We start from the raw sequence: 16,634 nt of genomic DNA on the forward strand, positions 1-16,634 counted from the left end.
AAGGAGAGATATTTGCTCCCATTTTTCTCTCTGCTTCTGTGTCATATCTGACAGTGATAATAAAAATTTATTATTATGAAATATGATGGTGGATCTAGGAAGAATCCACGGACAGAGACAGAAACGGAATCTATCCTGTAGAGTGAGCAGTGTTGTATACTACGAGTTATGCGGAAACGCAAGACACCCGACAATCAACTGCACACTTTATCCCATTCACATGGTACTACAGAAGCTCCCGCAGCAGAATGCTGCGGGGCCAAAAGAGCAGCAAGTTACTCAGACGACGATGGCTAGCAACTGAAGAATCTACCAGATTGAAGATCTGGTAGATGAAGAAATTCAACATCAGAATACAGCAAAACAACTTAGCACCCGCACCAGTGCGGGCGTACGGGGAGGCCACTCCTCCTCACAGAAATAAATATAGTGGTGAAACCGACGGGATCTGTTTGAAACCGACTCGTAGATTCACACGACGTACGTATACGCTCGCAACTGCGCAGTGAGCAAGCTGCATGTATACAGCATATTCCTTTATGTATTACGAGAATTGCGTAACCAGCACTGCTGATGGATGATACCGATAGTCGTGCTACTTGAACTGCTGGTTAAAAAACTGTTGCGGCGCGCAGCGCAGTTGTTGCGCAGCGCCGGGCGCTGAATGGCCGGCCTTGTATGCAGACGCCGGTGCTGAGCCGGTGGCGGCCCGGCGCCACCGGCGAGCACTGGCAGACCGAGCGCAGCCACCGCACCTGCAACACGGACGTCAGCGTTATTTGGCGGGTGGTTAGAATGGTGCGGACGTACGGTACTTTGTTGGAGAAAATGTTGATTGTGAAGTATTGTGCCCGCGTCCGTACTTTCCGCTGTTTTTAGTATAAGCACGTATCTGTATGTGCGCCCCTTGGCTGTTATGGTTTGTACTCGAGTTCCGCCGTAAATTAAACAAAGAATCGTTCTATGTGCAGTATTTCTCTATTTTTATGTCGCACCTACGTACAGATACTGTACGTGCATCCGGTCTTGCTGCCGCTCACATCGTATTAAATCGCATTTCCAACCGTCTCGAATTGTCCAAGTTTAGTTTAATTCTGAAAAGAATTTTGAAATGAAATAAATAACTGATTCAAAATAAAACATATATGATCCAGATATGTTTCTGTTATAAAAAAGAACAAACAAAAGAAATGTTAATAGTACACAGTAGTGAATTATAAAAAAATTTTCTGCCTTTCTTCCATATTTCAATCGTTACTTTCAACAGTCACTCCAATCATGTGTTTTCTTACAGATACGTCGGTACCTAAAGCTATGTAATTGTTCACATGAAATTTATTCCAACCGTTTCTAATGGTTTGAAGCCGGAAATGGAAAGGATAACTGGAGATGTCCATGTTTGCGCGGCGGATAAAAATATGAAAGGTCACCGGCTAAAGTACATGCTTATTCGCATGTTTCGCAGCACGACTACAGTAATATCATAATTATGTGTATGACGAATCGCCCCACCATAAAATATGATTCCCATATATAGATATACCGTACAATCCCCCAAAGCTATTCCCAATTTTCTTCCCAATACCAATTCCCGATTCCCAATACCAGGTAACAGGCTGAATTACGTATTCAGTTATTATGAATTTATTCAGTTATTACCTATCTCCTATCCAGGAGAAAATCTTTCTAATCTACTAGCACTGCGTACACTAGGAACTGTAATTGTGAGACATCTTACAATTTGTTAACTGGAGGCTCGTAATCGTCATTGACGAGTGGCAAGAATTAGTAATTGGGATAGTACTTTATATATGGAATGGTATTTTATTGTGGGAATGGGAATGGAAAAACGCTGCGGAAAATTCAAGAAACAGGTTGGTGCTCCGATACAGCGCTGTGGAGAAAGTGGTCAGTGGTTAAGTACAGTCTGTACACCAGCAGCTGGAGCAAAGACAGGAAAGGTGCATATCAGTTTTAGTATGTCGTTGTAAATAAGGCGACATGGAAGTCCCCTTATATCATCAATTATACAGTATACTTATATCAGTGGTCAAAATTTAATTGTAAAAGACAACGGTGTACATACTCTGTACATGCATACTAGTACAGTATGCTTACTAATTAAAGTATACTGTGCAGCGTACGTAAGGCACACGGCAGATAGAAACTGTATTAGTATTATTTTTATTATTATCACTCAACAGTAGCCAACTCCTTTCAACGGAGATATCTTACCAGGCTATTGGAAAAATTTTTTGGTTAGTTTAGAAATTTTTATACTTTTTTTGGTTTGATTTTATGAGATAAAAGTACCCCACCTAGGAATCGAACCCAGGACATACAATCTTAAAGTACTTATGTAAGTATAGGGTATAACTATAATAATAATATCTAATGGTGTATGTATAATTATTATACTTAATTAGAGTGTACCTCTGACAGTTCTGTGAGTGTGTATGTACACGCCGGGACAGACTTAGTACTGTTGGCGATCAATGGAATCACACCGGCTTGCATTTCTTTACTCCTCCCAGTGTGCCCTGGTGTGGAATATGACTGACAACTGCACAGTGGCATGCACGCCAACTGTTATTCCGCATCGACGGCATCGTCAACGACGGCTTCCTACAGCTACTTACGAGTCACGATTACACAGCTCATAATATTAACTTTTATACTGTCAGCTAGCACTTGGCAGTGGATGGATAGCGTGAGACTTAAATCTTCTGATCTCCTTATTTCCAGCTGGGATCTATTTTGCTCCTTATTTGCCACTGGTGAGATCTCAGTTTGAAGATGGAGACATCTAGTACATCGCCGTGGGATGGCGCTGTATTAATGCTGCAGACGAATCCATCAGATGCACTTTGGCGCAATACATTGCATATTATAGAATGATAGGATATATCATACGTCGTCCTGATCCTGCCGCATAATTACTTGTGTACGCTAGCCGGACGAGTTGCCGCGGTAGCTATAGAGTGGCATGATGGAGCTGGACTTGGAATTTCAACTGCAAGTGGGCTATGAACCGTGGCCGTACCGGCGCTCCGGCCGCAGCGTCAGCAGCGGCAACACCGTGATGGTGCAGCTGCACGACGCCTGGTACCTGGGCTTCATCGAGGACATTGCCGACGACCAGCAGCAAATCTTCGTCAACTTTCGCTGCACCGCATTACCGGCCGCCTGGCTGCCCGCCCACTGCGTCTTCCCGCACGCCCTCTTCACGGAGACGGGCGGCAGCCTCCACACCGTGCTGGGGGCGCTGCGCAGTGACCCCGACGCCCCACTGCTCTTTCAGTCCGCCGCCGTTGTCGGCGTCTGCAGCGGTCATGGGCTCATGTGCTGCGTGCAGACCCCGGCCGAGGCCGGTAGTCAGCGCCATCTCCTACATCCGCTGCATATGGCCGCCGAGCAGCCGCCCCGCCGGACGGTGCTGCAGCCACCGGCGCTGCCGTACGAGGGCGTCTACACCGCCTACACGACGGACACGCTGGACGTGTCCCACGTCCACTGCATCGACGAGAACCGGCTGCAGTTCCAGATGAGATGCGCGGTGTACGCTGCGCAGTGCCGGGCACTGAATGGTCGGCCGCGGAAGAGATTCGGCCGGACCCCGGATACGCGCTATCACATGCGTCTGGACCGGGATTCGGTTAGGTTTCTCATTTGGCGGCGTCAGGAGGACGACTGCCCGTGGAGTGCCGAGATGCTGTCGGAATGCGTCCGGCGCTGCTTGCACAACGGGGTATTGACTAATGACTCCCTCGACCGAGGCATTACACCGCCTGACTGCTGCAGTACGGTTGCCCTGGAGGACGGCGGCGGGCTGACGCGTCTGCCGTTGGAAATCGTCGACAGCCTGCTGGACGTGCTGGATGTCGTCACGCGCACCAGGATACAACGGTAAGCAAGTTAGTATCAACACACGTGTTGTTATTATCTTGATGGTCTGAAGAATGTCTCTACATGCCGTATTATCGGCCACTGATATAAAATTACAAATGGCAGCTTGGGAGCGTTTAATGTTATTATAGTACCGTTTAATGCTCATCATTCATTCATCCCGAGTTCTGAACATGAATAGTTACATGCTGGCTGTACTTGTAATATGTTTTCACACGTTTAAATTACACACGAGGGATGTCGACCCCTTTTGCGATCAAAATTAACCGACAGTCCGTGTGCGCTGACCACGCCCACAGCCTATCCCTTTCTTGATTAATGTACAGGGTTAGTCCAGCCTGGCACGACGTGGCCACCCGTTGCCGCTCGGGACACCGGCAGTGTGTGCTGGATTTCGGGCTGAATGTGCGCAGTGCTAACAAGGCGGACGAAATGCACCGTCTGGGCCGACTGGTATACCACGGGCTGAGCCCTGGCGTGCGGACGCTGGTGCTGAGCCGGTGGCGGCCGGCCGAGCACCGCCTGGCGGAGCGCAGCCTGCGTCTGGGCAGCAGCGACGTGACCGTCATTCGGCAGCTGGTCAGAATGCTCCGACCGGCACCGGCCGCGGCACTACAGCGCATCATCTGCCACCGCTGCGTCGTCAGTGGCGAGCTGCCCTCCCAGTGGTCGTCGGACTGTGCATGGAGGGCCAGCGCCGATCGGCCGACCTTCTTTCCCCTGCACCACCTTTCCCCGCTGATGGACGTGTGCAGCGGCCAGCTGATCCTGGTCGACTACGTCCAGAACGACACCGTCCAAGCCTTCCATCACTGCCGGCCCTTCTGCCACTCCGACTGGAGTCCCTTGACCGACGAGCCCTACCAGAGCCGCGACCCGGCGCCGCCGTTGCGGGTGACCGTGCCCTTCTTGCGTCTGGACTGCGGCCAGGACGCTGTCGCGGTTCTGACCAGTATGCGGACGGCCATGGAGGCCGCCCTCCCGGAGCCGCCGGCGGAGATGCGCCGGATGGCCACGGACATGTACGAGTACTGGCGCACGCGCGACACCTACTGGCCCTTCCTCCGCCATCTCCTCACCGCGTACGTACCAGCCCACCCCGTGTAACTGTGTCCGTGTGTGAAAAGCGGTTCCGGCGCCCTGGGATTAAAATATGAGACGTCACCGGCGTCAGTACATGTTCATTCGAGGGTTGTGTTTTGCAGCACGGAGCCGGGCGGACCGGCATGGGAGAACGCCGACTTCCCCAGCACCCCGCTGCCGCAGCTGACCGTCTGACTGTCTTCGCTCTGGACTCCATGTGGTGCCCGCGCAACACTGCGGAGGGCGCCGCGGAAACGCAACAGTAATTGGCCAATGATGCAAATATTCCACAAATTCAGCGGTTACCCATATACTCTTACGGGGTGTATTTAGACGGAGCCGGGTTTCGCTATGAGCAATTTCACCATGTGATCCCGATAAGGACATTAATTTAAGGGATGCACAAACAAGAAACCCAGGAAGACGTTGAAAACTGCCGGCAGCATAGCGTTTTCCATCGCAGAAACGAGAATCTGGATTTATTTTCTGTCTGTTTTTTTTGTGAGAGAAACTATTGTATTCATCCCAAGAGTCCAGCCCAAGCGTGAACCAGCAAGCCGGTAGGTAAATATTTTTATTAATTTTGTTTAAAACCCAGTTATGTTTTGGGGAAGGCTCCGCACACCACGTTTCACCACCAAAGCCTCCGCACACCACGAAACACCACCGCCAGGCTCGGCACACCACTTTTTATTATTTTTTAATTTTTTTGAAAAAACCACCTTAATCTCCGATCCTAACACCACTAGGAGCATATTTTGCACACCACCCGAGTCTCTGTACACCACTATTTTGAATGAAAATTAAGCAATTGTTATTACGGGCGGAAAAAAGACAGCTCTTTCGTCTCGCGGTCTGGCTCCTCTTTTTTGGTACCACTCGTTAGCCTCCGCTTCCGTTATAGTTAGCGTTTTTTTCGGTTTTACTCGCTCGGCCGCCCTTGGACGGTGTTTGAGTTTTTGCACACGTTTAGCTTCGAATAATGTTATAACCCACTCCCTCAAGGTTTTTCCAGAAAAGGAACCCTCCTGTGGGTCAATTCATTGAGCAGCTCGTGCGCAAACGCTAAAGCGTAAAGGGCACAATCGATTCCGTTTCCTTGGTTTTGGATAGCCTTGTGGCTAACCGTAATCTGCTCTTCCGGCAGTGACGTCCCATAAAGCAGCCATATTTGTTCTTTAAGCTGCCAGTTAAGCTCCATCGCCAAACTATCATACACCCAAACTTCCTTTGTCTCGCGATGCCAGCAGGTGGTCAGGAAGTGGTTCACTTGGTTGAAGTAAAATTGGTAATTATGGTAAATATGGTAAACTGTGGCTGCAAAGAACTTTCTGGGCTTACTTACAAATTACGCATGCTGTATGATCAAAGGCTTGCCTTGCGCTATATCGAAAAAACCAAAACATTGTAACTTAGATACACCGTATGTTAAGTAAAGTGCTGTTCTTTGTACGCACACAGAATTTAATTACATAGCCCATATTAGTCGTATATACGACCGACTACTGCATAATATATCTTCGAAACTACGAGTAAAATGTGGTGTCCCGAGACTACCAACGTTTCAAATAATTATATATAGTGGTGGCGTAAAAATGGTGGCCCGAGACAAAACGTGGTGCGAATAGCGGTGTGCGCAGCCTGGTGGTGGTAAAACGTGGTGTGCACAGCTTTCTCCTTATGTTTTCTTGTAACGGCGGTAATACAGAGTACGTAATTGAAGTTGCTTTGAATTAATGGCCACATTTTGGCGCCGCAAAAAGGGCAAGCCGACCTGCACGTCACAAAAGGGCCTAGAAAAGAATGAAGTAGCAAAAGCTAAAGCTGACTGAACCTGACCTCATATTATGAGTCATATATGACAATTCTACAGGTAATACGGCCATGTGACCTGTAGAATTGGGGTAGTACTAATAAATGTTACTGATAGTGATGCTGCGTAATGGTACTGTTACTGGTAATGGTACTGGACTTCTGGTAGTGGCAGCAGTTGCAATGCTGATGAGAAATGATAAGAATATCGCTAAACTCAAGCGCAAACTAAACAGAAAGCAAAATTCGATTAAGTACTTTATTAACGAAACGCAACATTGTCTATCTTTTAAAAGTTTGGTCAAAGTTTCAGTTTCGGGCAATGCTGAACGCTGATCACTTATAATAAAATTGTAATCCGACGCCACAAGTGTCACGTTGTCATTCTTTGATGAAACATCAGAATAATCAAGACGGACAAGTGATCATCCTCTAATGATTCTAATCATTAAATAACACTATACTCTAACGATTCTCTAGTCAGTGGAGAAGCGCCATAAAATAATTACGAACAATTTATTGATTCAGTTTAACAGTAAAGTACTACAGTATTAGCAAAGTCTTTAACTATCTAATCAGGGCACATAGGCATCCTCCAAATTCAGAAGATTTTCGTTTTTTTTGTAAAAAGGTAGTATACTATTGTAGTATGCTTAAAAAATATTTTCATCTGCCATCGTCAAGGGGGCGCGGCCGGAAACAAGTAAAAGTTTACATACTATCACATACTGTGTAATGCAGTGCAGTACAAGTTATTTGTAAGTCGTAATGATTAGTAAGTATGTTAACTTTTTACTGCATCACCGTGGACTTTTGCAGCTGTCGAGTAGTGTTGTGAAGGAAGCCCACTTACGGCGGCTCGTGTCATTGCTGCCGCACATTTTCGAAAACAGATTATGAAGTGCAGCACTTTTGCTTATACAGTGGAACCTCCCGACCCTGAACACTCTCGGTACGGGGTTTCTTGTTCAAGGTTCGGGGGTGTTCAGGGTTCAGAAGTGCTGCCCCTGGGGGGCGCACAAAATTCCAGACGGAGTAATATACATTATACAAGTGCGTACAATAATAAACAAAAGGATATATACCGTTCTTACATATATTTCCCGGCGGAAGTTAATAGTTAAGTTGATTTTATGTTATTCTTATGCTATTTTTGTCCGTCGTTATGTCTAATATTCAAAATCATTTACTGAAACTAAGGCTACTAATCGGTAAAGTATGAACTAAACGTTATTCTATGCTATATAATTTGCTTGCGATGAGCTCCGTGAACACATTCAACGCTATCCGGAATCCGGATGCTTTCGCTGCTTCGCACACAACGCAAAGCAGCTCTCTGTTCACGGTTGGAGGTCCATTTTACTAAGTAAACGTGTCGTGGTACGCAGCCAAGTGTTCAAGGTTCAGGATTCAGAGGTGTTCAGGGTTCAGAGGTCCACCCCAATGTTATAGCTTACGAGAGCTGCGCGTACGAAAATATTGTTTAAGATTCGGGGTTGTTCAGGGTTCAGAGGTGTTCAAGATGGAAGGTTCCACTGTAAGTAAAAACGTTTTTTTGCACAACTTGTTGTGTTTAAAACACTATTCGATAAAAAATTTATCAACATCATCCTTAAAGATTCCAATAAGAGCGAACAGAGCAGTTCGTTTGTCTCCGGCATAAACAGAGATAAAGATGGCCTCAAGCACAGTAATCGCTTATATAATAGTAATACACACATCAAGTACCACAACTAATTACGGAAGCATGGACAGATCGCTTCTCCATGGAGCCCCCGCGTACGGAAAGCCGCTGTTTCCAGTCGGTTTGGAGAGCATGCAGCACTCCCAGACAGCGACCCGCATGATGGGTAACGCCGACGTATTTACCTCTGCCCGCCTGTTGGCGGCATCCTCACCGGAGTCGCGTACCTAGTTATCTGCTTTACCCGTTTCAATTTTCGGAAATTTATTGGAAAATGCACACTTGCGCATTGCCGTGGCACGGCGGCTGGGAGCTCCAGTCTCTGAAAAGCATGTTTACCGGTGCGGTAGTTGGACTTCACGGATTGGTATGCAAGTTAGCGAAAGGGACACACGGTGTCCACGCTGTCTTGAACGAAGCAATGAAGCGCGCACTGATTTCCTTGAAAAAATGGAAAGCCGCTGGTGTGGGATGTAAACGTGGCGGACACATTTGCCCAAACGTACATCGCCCAGACGTCCAGGGTGCCGGGAAGTGCAGCGGAAATACGAGAAAACCGGAAGTTAGGAAAGTATAGCGGGCTGGCAGACCGCTGTATCGTTCAACCGCTGGCGTTCGAAACTACCGGCACGTTCGGACCACTGACGAAGAAATTCTTCAAAGAGCTGTCGAGAAAGATTATCGACAGTACAGGCAACCCCCGCTCAGGAGAGTTTTTACGCCAAAAAATTTGGTATTGAGATTCAGCGAGGAAATGCAGTGTCTGTTCTCGGTACATTCAGCGACACGGTAAAGAAGGAAGATGTGCCTTTCATTTAGCGGAACGGAAGTGATGTTATGGTTTTTGTTAATTGATATTCTTGTATTACATTGTCCAATACGAACCTCAATAAAGCACTACTATCAAGTAATTACTATCTATCTTTCCATAATTTCCACAGCGCCTCAGCGTAGAATTCTGAGAGGGTCAGTAACGCACGTGAACACGTCAGGTATTAAGTCTGATGAAGCACATTATACTGATCGAACTTAACTTTGCGTTGAACTTAACTGGTAGTGGTACCACGTAATAGTACTGGAACTGCCATACTGGTATTGTCAACCAGATCAAAATGGAAATGACATTAACATGATATATTAAACGCCATAAACGTAAGTACATACGTGCATTCTGATGTTGAGGGCCTTGAGGCTCTTTAAAACAATTAGCCGTGGAAGGTTATAATAATTAGCAGACAGACCGTCGTGACCTTTCAGCCGTAACGCTCTGGCATTGCTGGCTTTGTGTTTACACGTACACGATGCGATTCGTACCGGTAATCTCTGCTTCCGCAAGCTTCGACACGAACCGTCAATGGCCTGTCCAAACTCTCCGGCAGACGCTGCAATCCACGGACCTAACGGAATCCGCCAGGATCGAAAGAGACCGGGTGGGATGTGCCGCAGGCGCCGATTGCGTGGGCCAACTGTCAAGGGTCGCCGTCGGAGATGCGCCGGATGGCAGCTCTTTCATGAGAAGAACGGGGAGAAAGCCGAAGCCAACGCCCTGGGCGGTTCTTCTGCAGCGAGTGCCGGGATAGTTTCATGCGCGAGGCTAATGCATTATTATCCCAGACGGAAATGCTCTCCCCGCGCAACGTCGTCCTGTTGTTGTGGCGCGTGCACAACGGGAACAACAAGCGTTTATAGCCGGGGATGTTACCGAGGACGAGAACTACCCCAAACAGCAGTTCCCGCCGGCGACGCTGTGCCCCGGATGTCGGGATGCGGATGGGTAGTGGCGCGAGGACGAGACGCTACGTGTGCCGCGATACGATAGCGCACGGCTCCGGGCGGAAGTGGGGCTGTGGCGTGTCGTGTTGTTGGGTGCTGCAAGCTGTCGGCAGCTGAGCAGCTGGAGGCAACGCGGCCTGTCCCGATATCAGCCCTGTCCCGATATCAGCAGCCAACGCGCCGACCCCGCCCGCGCGTCCAGTGCGTGTGATAGAGTCGCCGGACGGCGTTGATCTCCGCAGGTTTTGATCGACAATTTATTACTGTTTGGTTGTTGTACACTTGAGAGCCGTATAACTTTCTCGATCCTACGTAATTATTATGACATCTGTTCTGGCTTTAAGTACAATGTAGGACGAAATGGTCGCATATCCCCATACCCAGCATTCTGTACGCAGGCGGTGCAGTGCACTTGTACGAACCGGATATTTTGAACTCAGTCGTACAGTGGACTGCGCTGCATTCGTACTGAATGTAGATATGTTGGGTATGCGACCATTTCGTCCTAAGCTGTACATCTATTACTCCGTGCAGTGATCATTAGCGGGCATCAATAGCAGCCACTTTACAGCAGTTGAAACAAAATAATCATATTATGTACTTTTCGCGATAGGTGAGCTGTATTTCCGTGATACAAAAGTTACAAACATTAGTACTGCTAACAGAAATGTACAGATCTTTGGAATCCGCATGCACTTAACAAAATTTTATCGATTGTCAACAAGAACACTGTATAATGTGTAACTGCATTTACACCCTGGATCGAGCGTCCAGACTCCAGATTGCACAATTTCTCCGGTGTACTGTACGGTCTGTGGGACAGTGTTGTGGTAATAATTTTCGGCATCTGTCTGACATTTATTTACGCTTTGTGTGTTGATCCTCGTACTCACTGTCGGTTCAAATTGTACATAAGTAACATAACTAAGCCGGTGGTTCATTCGGAATGTGGTCTGCGGAGAATATCAACCAGTCTATGTAGTACGTTATCTATCGCATAATATATGGGACACTGCACGTTTCCGGTCCATTTGTACATTGGCGACAAGATTTATACACTTGGAATTGGGATTATTAATGATAATTATTAATTGATTATGGTAATAGAAGTATATGATGCCGATTGCCGACAAGCGGAAGTGGGCGTGATGCAGGCGTCATATAGGCGTCCGTTCCTTGGCTCCGCCCACTCTGTTTCCACGTGTGCAGTGTGCTTTGCCCTATGCAGGCTGCGGCAGGTGCACGACGCACAGGGCCACGACGTCGAGCACACTCGTTGTGGCTAGATGGATAAACCTTCGGGTTTTGAAAGATAGTCTACATCGAGCGCGGTTTGGACTTAGATGGGTGACCACTCTGAGTTCAGGCTGCGAGTGCACGGCCCGCAAGGCCTGTGTGCGAAGTGCTTGGCTGAGGCAGCAATACCACCAAGGAGACGGGCACGGGAGATGGAGGATCACAATACCACCCTGGCTACTCAGTAACGGCTTGGACTGAAAGGCCTGTGATTGTCCGCAGCACCAATCGTGCCAAATGGAAGTATACAGGGAGATCAGTCGAAGCAGAGGATTGGCGCCTTCCCTAGAGATGTGCTTGCTGTCTACCTGTTTAGAATTCTCTTAGTCTGGTTCTGTTGAAACGTCTTGCTATGCCCGAGCCGGTTAGCGCCATTGCGCGTTAAAATAAAGCTGGCGCTCGCGTTTGCGAGCTGCTGCATACGATCTGTCTGTTGCAGTGTTATAGCCTCCATTGTAACTCTGCGTGAATGAATTACCGTACTTTGCACAAAATGTTCTGTCTGTCACCTGATTAATGCATTGCTGAACATGTAAACCGAGCCGTTTTCGAAACAACTAGCCGCATAAAGCAATCGCAAAGTACCGGCTGTGTTTTTTACACTCTGCTAACACTGCTTGCCATAGCGGAGGAAGTACATGCACACGTGACACGCGTATCTGTATCCCGCATGATTGGCGTTAACGTTACCGATCGCGACGGCGTCCCACTCCTCGCTTATACACATTACACAGCCAGCTGCCAAAATGCCAGTACTGTACAGTATAGCTATATTGCCGTCTCAGTGGGTTCTTGTGTTGCCTTTTTAGAAACTGGGATTGCGCTGGATAAATTGCCTTCGTTCCTGCGCTGGCTGTCTCGTGATAAATATAATTATGGTATTTGTACATCCCCCTTCAAGATGGACCGTTACAGTGGATATAATATACGCGGGGTTTCACAAGGCGTCATAGTCATATTCCTTAGGAATCGTCAAACTTTCCTAGCTAGGCAGATCTTCGTGAAGATTTCCTGACTAGTGGGAAGCAGATCACATTAAACGGTAGGTCCGGTACATCGTGTACAGTACAAGATGTACTGTACTCGTTACTCGGATGCAATGATAATATACATACTTTATATGCAGTATACATAATTACTTCAATATACGTACTTTATATACAGAACATAATTATCTACAACAATTATTGTTAATTGCAGCGCTAGAATGGAACCGGACGTGGTATATAACAGTCAAGTGGGCTTTGAACCGTGGCCGTACCGGCGCTTGAGCCGCAGTGTCAGCAGCGGCAACACCGTCATGGTGCTGCAGGACGACGGCGCCTGGTACCTGGGCTTCATCGAGGATATCGCCGATGACCAGCAGCAGATCTACGTCAACTTCCACTGCACCGCGTTACCGGCCGCCTGGCTGCCCGCCCACCGTGTCTTCCCGCACGATTTCCTCGCGGGGCCGTGCCGGGACGCCGACACGGTGCGGGCGGCGCTGCGCAGCGATCCCGGCGCGCCGCTCATCTTCAGGCGCGCCGCCGTCACCGGCTGCTGCCACCGCCAACACGTGCCCATGTGCTGCGTGCACGTGCAGACCACGGCCGACGGCCGGCGCCATCTCCTGCCTCCGCTCCATGTTGCCGCGCAGCGGTGGCCGCGGCGGCCGCTGCTGCAGCCCCCGGCGTCGCCCTACGAGGGCGTCTACGCCGCCTACACGACGGACACGCTGGACGTGGCCCACGTCAACAGTATCGAAGAGAACCGGCTGCAGTTCGAGATGCGGCGCGCGGTGTTCCTGGCGCAGCGCCGGGCCCTGAATGGCCGGCCGTGGCAGAGATTCCGCCGGATCCAGTACACGCGCTATTTCATGCGTCTCGGCGCGGATTCCGTTAAGTTCCTGATCTGGCAGTGTCAGGAGGATGAACGCCCGTGGAGTGTGGAGTTGCTGACGGAGTGCGTCCGGCGCTGCTTGCAGAACGGCGTATTGGCTAACGATAATATGGGTATTCATGCGGCTGTCACAGGGTACGACTGTACTGCAATTTCGCATGATGGGGACGGCGACAGCGAGCGGTTGGGTGGTTTGCCGTTGGAAATCATCCAGTGCCTGCTGGACATGATGGATATCGTCACGCGTACCAGGCTGCAACGGTAAACAAATTGGGCTATTCGCATATATACGCGCGGTATAACTGCGCTGTTTGCCGGTGCAGTATTGACGGCATTCGCCGTTGCAGGGTCAGTGCAGCCTGGAACGACGCGGCCGCCCGCTGCGCCGTACTGCAGCGGCACTGTGTGCTGGACTTGGGGCTGCGTGGGCGGCGCAGTGCTAACATGTACGATGAAGCATTTCGGCTGGGCCAGCTGCTGCACTGCGGTCTGCGCCGCGAGCGGGTGCAGACGCTGGTGCTGAGCCGGTGGCGGCCCGGCCAGCACTGGCAGGCCGAGCGCAGCCACCGCACCGGCAACGCGGACGTCAGCGTTATTTGGCGGGTGGTTAGAATGCTGCGGCCGGCCGCGGCGCTGCAGCGCATTATCTGCCACCGCTGCGCCGTCAGCGGTGAACTGCCCGCCCACTGGCCCTTGTTTAGTCAACTGCAAGCCAGCACCGATGCGCCGCTCCACTGTCCCCTGCACCACCTGACCCCGCTGATGGACGTGTGCAGCGGCCAGTTGATCCTGGTCGACTACATCCAGAACGATGCCGTCTGCTATTTCCACCATCGACGACCGCATCGGCGCGCGGACTTTACCCCCTTGACCGACGAGCCCTACCTGCGCCGCGACCCGGCGCCGCCGCTGCCGGTGGCGTTGCCCTTCCTGCGTCTGGACTGCGCCGGTCAGGATGCCGTCGCGATTCTGACCAGTATGCGGACGGCCATGGAGGCCGCCCTCCCGGAGCCGCCGGCGGAGATGCGCCGCATGGCCACGGACATGTACGCGTACTGGCGCACCCGCGACACCTACTGGAACTTCCTCCACCATCTCTTCACCGCGTACGTACCAGCACACCCCGTTTAACTGTGTCCGTGTGTGCCAAGCGGTTCCGGCGCTCTGGGATTAAAATATGAAAGGTCACCGGCGTATGTACATGTTCATTCGCAGGTTTTGTGTTGCAGCACGGAGCCGGGCGGACCGGCATGGCAGCACGCCGACTTCCCCAGCACCCCGCTGCCGCAGCTGTCCCGTCTGACTGTCTTCGCTTTGGACTCCATGTGGTGCCCGCGCAACACTGCAGAGGGCGCCGCGGGACCGCAGTAGTCCTTGCCGAGATCCAACGATCCAGTATCGCTGACGAAGTTGAGCAGGATTGCTATGGAAAACTTAACCACATGAATGTGAATCGGACGATTAGGAACGCCAAAAGAAGAAGCGCCTTGTTCCCGGTTCGGAAGCATTCGGCGCTCTGTTTCCGGTGATGATGGGTGTCGCCGCAGCCCGAGCTGGAAATGATGGAGGACATATTCTGTCGTGCCGCAGCAAATGGGATGTAAGCAGCGCTTATTATGCACAGTCCCTTCTCGTGTTAACTGGGACAAATTCTTCATTTGATTGTATTAGACTGAGTGGTGCTCGTTGCTGTACATATTGAAAAATAAAATCTCAGTAGCGCTTGTGTTGAAATTACACCGGTCAAGTTTTCCTGTCAACTGATCGCTTCAAAACTTCCTTTGATCAAAATTATATGTGTGTGTAATTGAGCAAAATTCTATGTACTGTATGTAATATTACATCTATGATGTATACGTATGTGAAAATCATATACAGTATGTGTGTTAATATGTTTAGGGAGTGACAAGACCTAGAGATCGATCTGGATGCAGAGGACCACCCAGTCGAAGTCCCCGCTGAACGCCCAGTGACGGAGGCCGTTCAGTTTGCTGACCTTTCGGACGATTCTGTTTAATAGCTTTCGCTGCCACTCTGGGCGGTTGCAATTTTCAGCGCCGGAAGTGATTGAATTAATGGCTATTATGCAATGAAATCAGTAATACAAACCGAGTGCACCTCGTTGTTGAACCCGCACAATCACAGAATCTATACTGGTATTGTCGACTAATCTTAACTGAGTGTACAAGTACACACGCCACACTTGAGCCCAGTCCCAAATAAATAAGCCGATGGACAGACTCCATATGCAGACAATTAGCATTACATTCGCTACCGAGATGGAGTCGGCACTAGGCAGTAGTCCCGGCAGCCGTGCGGGATGCTAGTCGCTGCCGATGCTACTTGAACTGCTGGTTGAAGAACTGCTGCGGCCGCAGGATGTACGGTCCCTGGGCGGCCCGGCTGGCGCCGCCCACCAACGGATTACTGGCCACCGCCGGGCGCGGGGCGGCGGCCCCCGGGCGCAGGGCGTTCTGCCGGCCGAAGGTGGAGATCTGGTTGCCCTGCGCGTCCACCGTCCAGATGTAGCCGGTGTTGGTCAGCGTCTGCTGCGTGGTGAAGCGCCCGTCCGCCTCGCAGTCCGGCTGGAAGCCGCGCGTCTGGCCCTGCACTGCAACGACACCCACATCACCAGCGCGTCCACTACGAGAGGGTCTCCCCCGAGGACTTACACTGCGGCAGACCGGCCTGCAGACGCGCCTGCCGGCACGTGCACTTGCCGGAGTTGATCAGGCCCTGCGAGAGGTCGCCGTTGGGCAGCCGGATCTTGCCCAGACTGAAGCAGGGCACGTTGACGTCCAGGTTGCGGTTGCCTTCCCATAGGCCGGCCTCCACCGCGGCCAACATCCAGCCGCATCCCATCAGGATAATCAACGCACGGGCCATAATGCGGGTTGTCTAATATGACAGGCAAACGAGGAAACGGCGCAACTCGTGCACAAATCAACAGACTTTGAAGCCGGTAATCCGCAACGGCGAGATAACTGCAAATGGCACGCGCACGTTTCCAGCGCCGACTGCCTGCCAAATTTCCGTAATCTCACGGAAAAACACGGTATAATCGGCTGAAATTGTTATTAAGACAACATCCGTCATCGGTAGAGCGCGGAAAACGTCCCGCAGGCATTAATCACGACCACACCGGTTGAGCGCATGAACAAGCACTAATAACATCATTATTACATCGCCGGCAGCCACT

General features: G+C 50.3%; 2 protein-coding genes across 6 annotated transcripts; one reads left to right on the top strand and one right to left on the bottom strand.

Annotated features, from left to right (window-relative positions):
- The first annotated feature begins 2,682 nt into the window (after positions 1-2,682).
- Positions 2,683-16,611, top strand: LOC129601779 (uncharacterized). 5 transcript variants are annotated; one of them, XM_055500662.1, is made up of 6 exons: positions 5,085-5,549; positions 12,364-12,596; positions 12,755-13,696; positions 13,783-14,541; positions 14,665-15,035; positions 15,335-16,610. In XM_055500662.1, the coding sequence occupies exons 3-5, from the start codon at positions 12,762-12,764 to the stop codon at positions 14,804-14,806; spliced, it is 1,836 nt and encodes a 611-aa protein (XP_055356637.1). In that variant the 5' UTR covers positions 5,085-5,549; positions 12,364-12,596; positions 12,755-12,761; the 3' UTR covers positions 14,807-15,035; positions 15,335-16,610. The 5 variants fall into 5 exon arrangements, with proteins under 5 accessions (XP_055356642.1, XP_055356640.1, XP_055356639.1 ...); XM_055500667.1 differs by lacking the exons at positions 12,364-12,596; positions 12,755-13,696; positions 13,783-14,541; positions 14,665-15,035; positions 15,335-16,610 and adding exons at positions 2,683-3,906; positions 4,233-4,988; positions 8,557-9,183 and having other exon boundaries at positions 5,112-5,251; positions 5,323-5,549; XM_055500663.1 differs by lacking the exon at positions 5,085-5,549 and having other exon boundaries at positions 12,240-12,596; positions 14,651-15,035; positions 15,335-16,611.
- Positions 15,503-16,476, bottom strand: LOC129601780 (SPARC-related modular calcium-binding protein 1-like). The gene is made up of 2 exons (XM_055500668.1): positions 16,108-16,476; positions 15,503-16,046 (listed from the first exon to the last, which is right to left on the bottom strand). The coding sequence occupies exons 1-2, from the start codon at positions 16,319-16,321 to the stop codon at positions 15,775-15,777; spliced, it is 486 nt and encodes a 161-aa protein (XP_055356643.1). The 5' UTR covers positions 16,322-16,476; the 3' UTR covers positions 15,503-15,774.
- Positions 16,612-16,634: the final 23 nt, after the last annotated feature.

Source organism: Paramacrobiotus metropolitanus, unplaced genomic scaffold (assembly GCF_019649055.1).
Source record: "Paramacrobiotus metropolitanus isolate TYO unplaced genomic scaffold, Prichtersi_v1.0 Parri_scaffold0000276, whole genome shotgun sequence".
Lineage (NCBI taxonomy): Eukaryota > Metazoa > Tardigrada > Eutardigrada > Parachela > Macrobiotidae > Paramacrobiotus > Paramacrobiotus metropolitanus.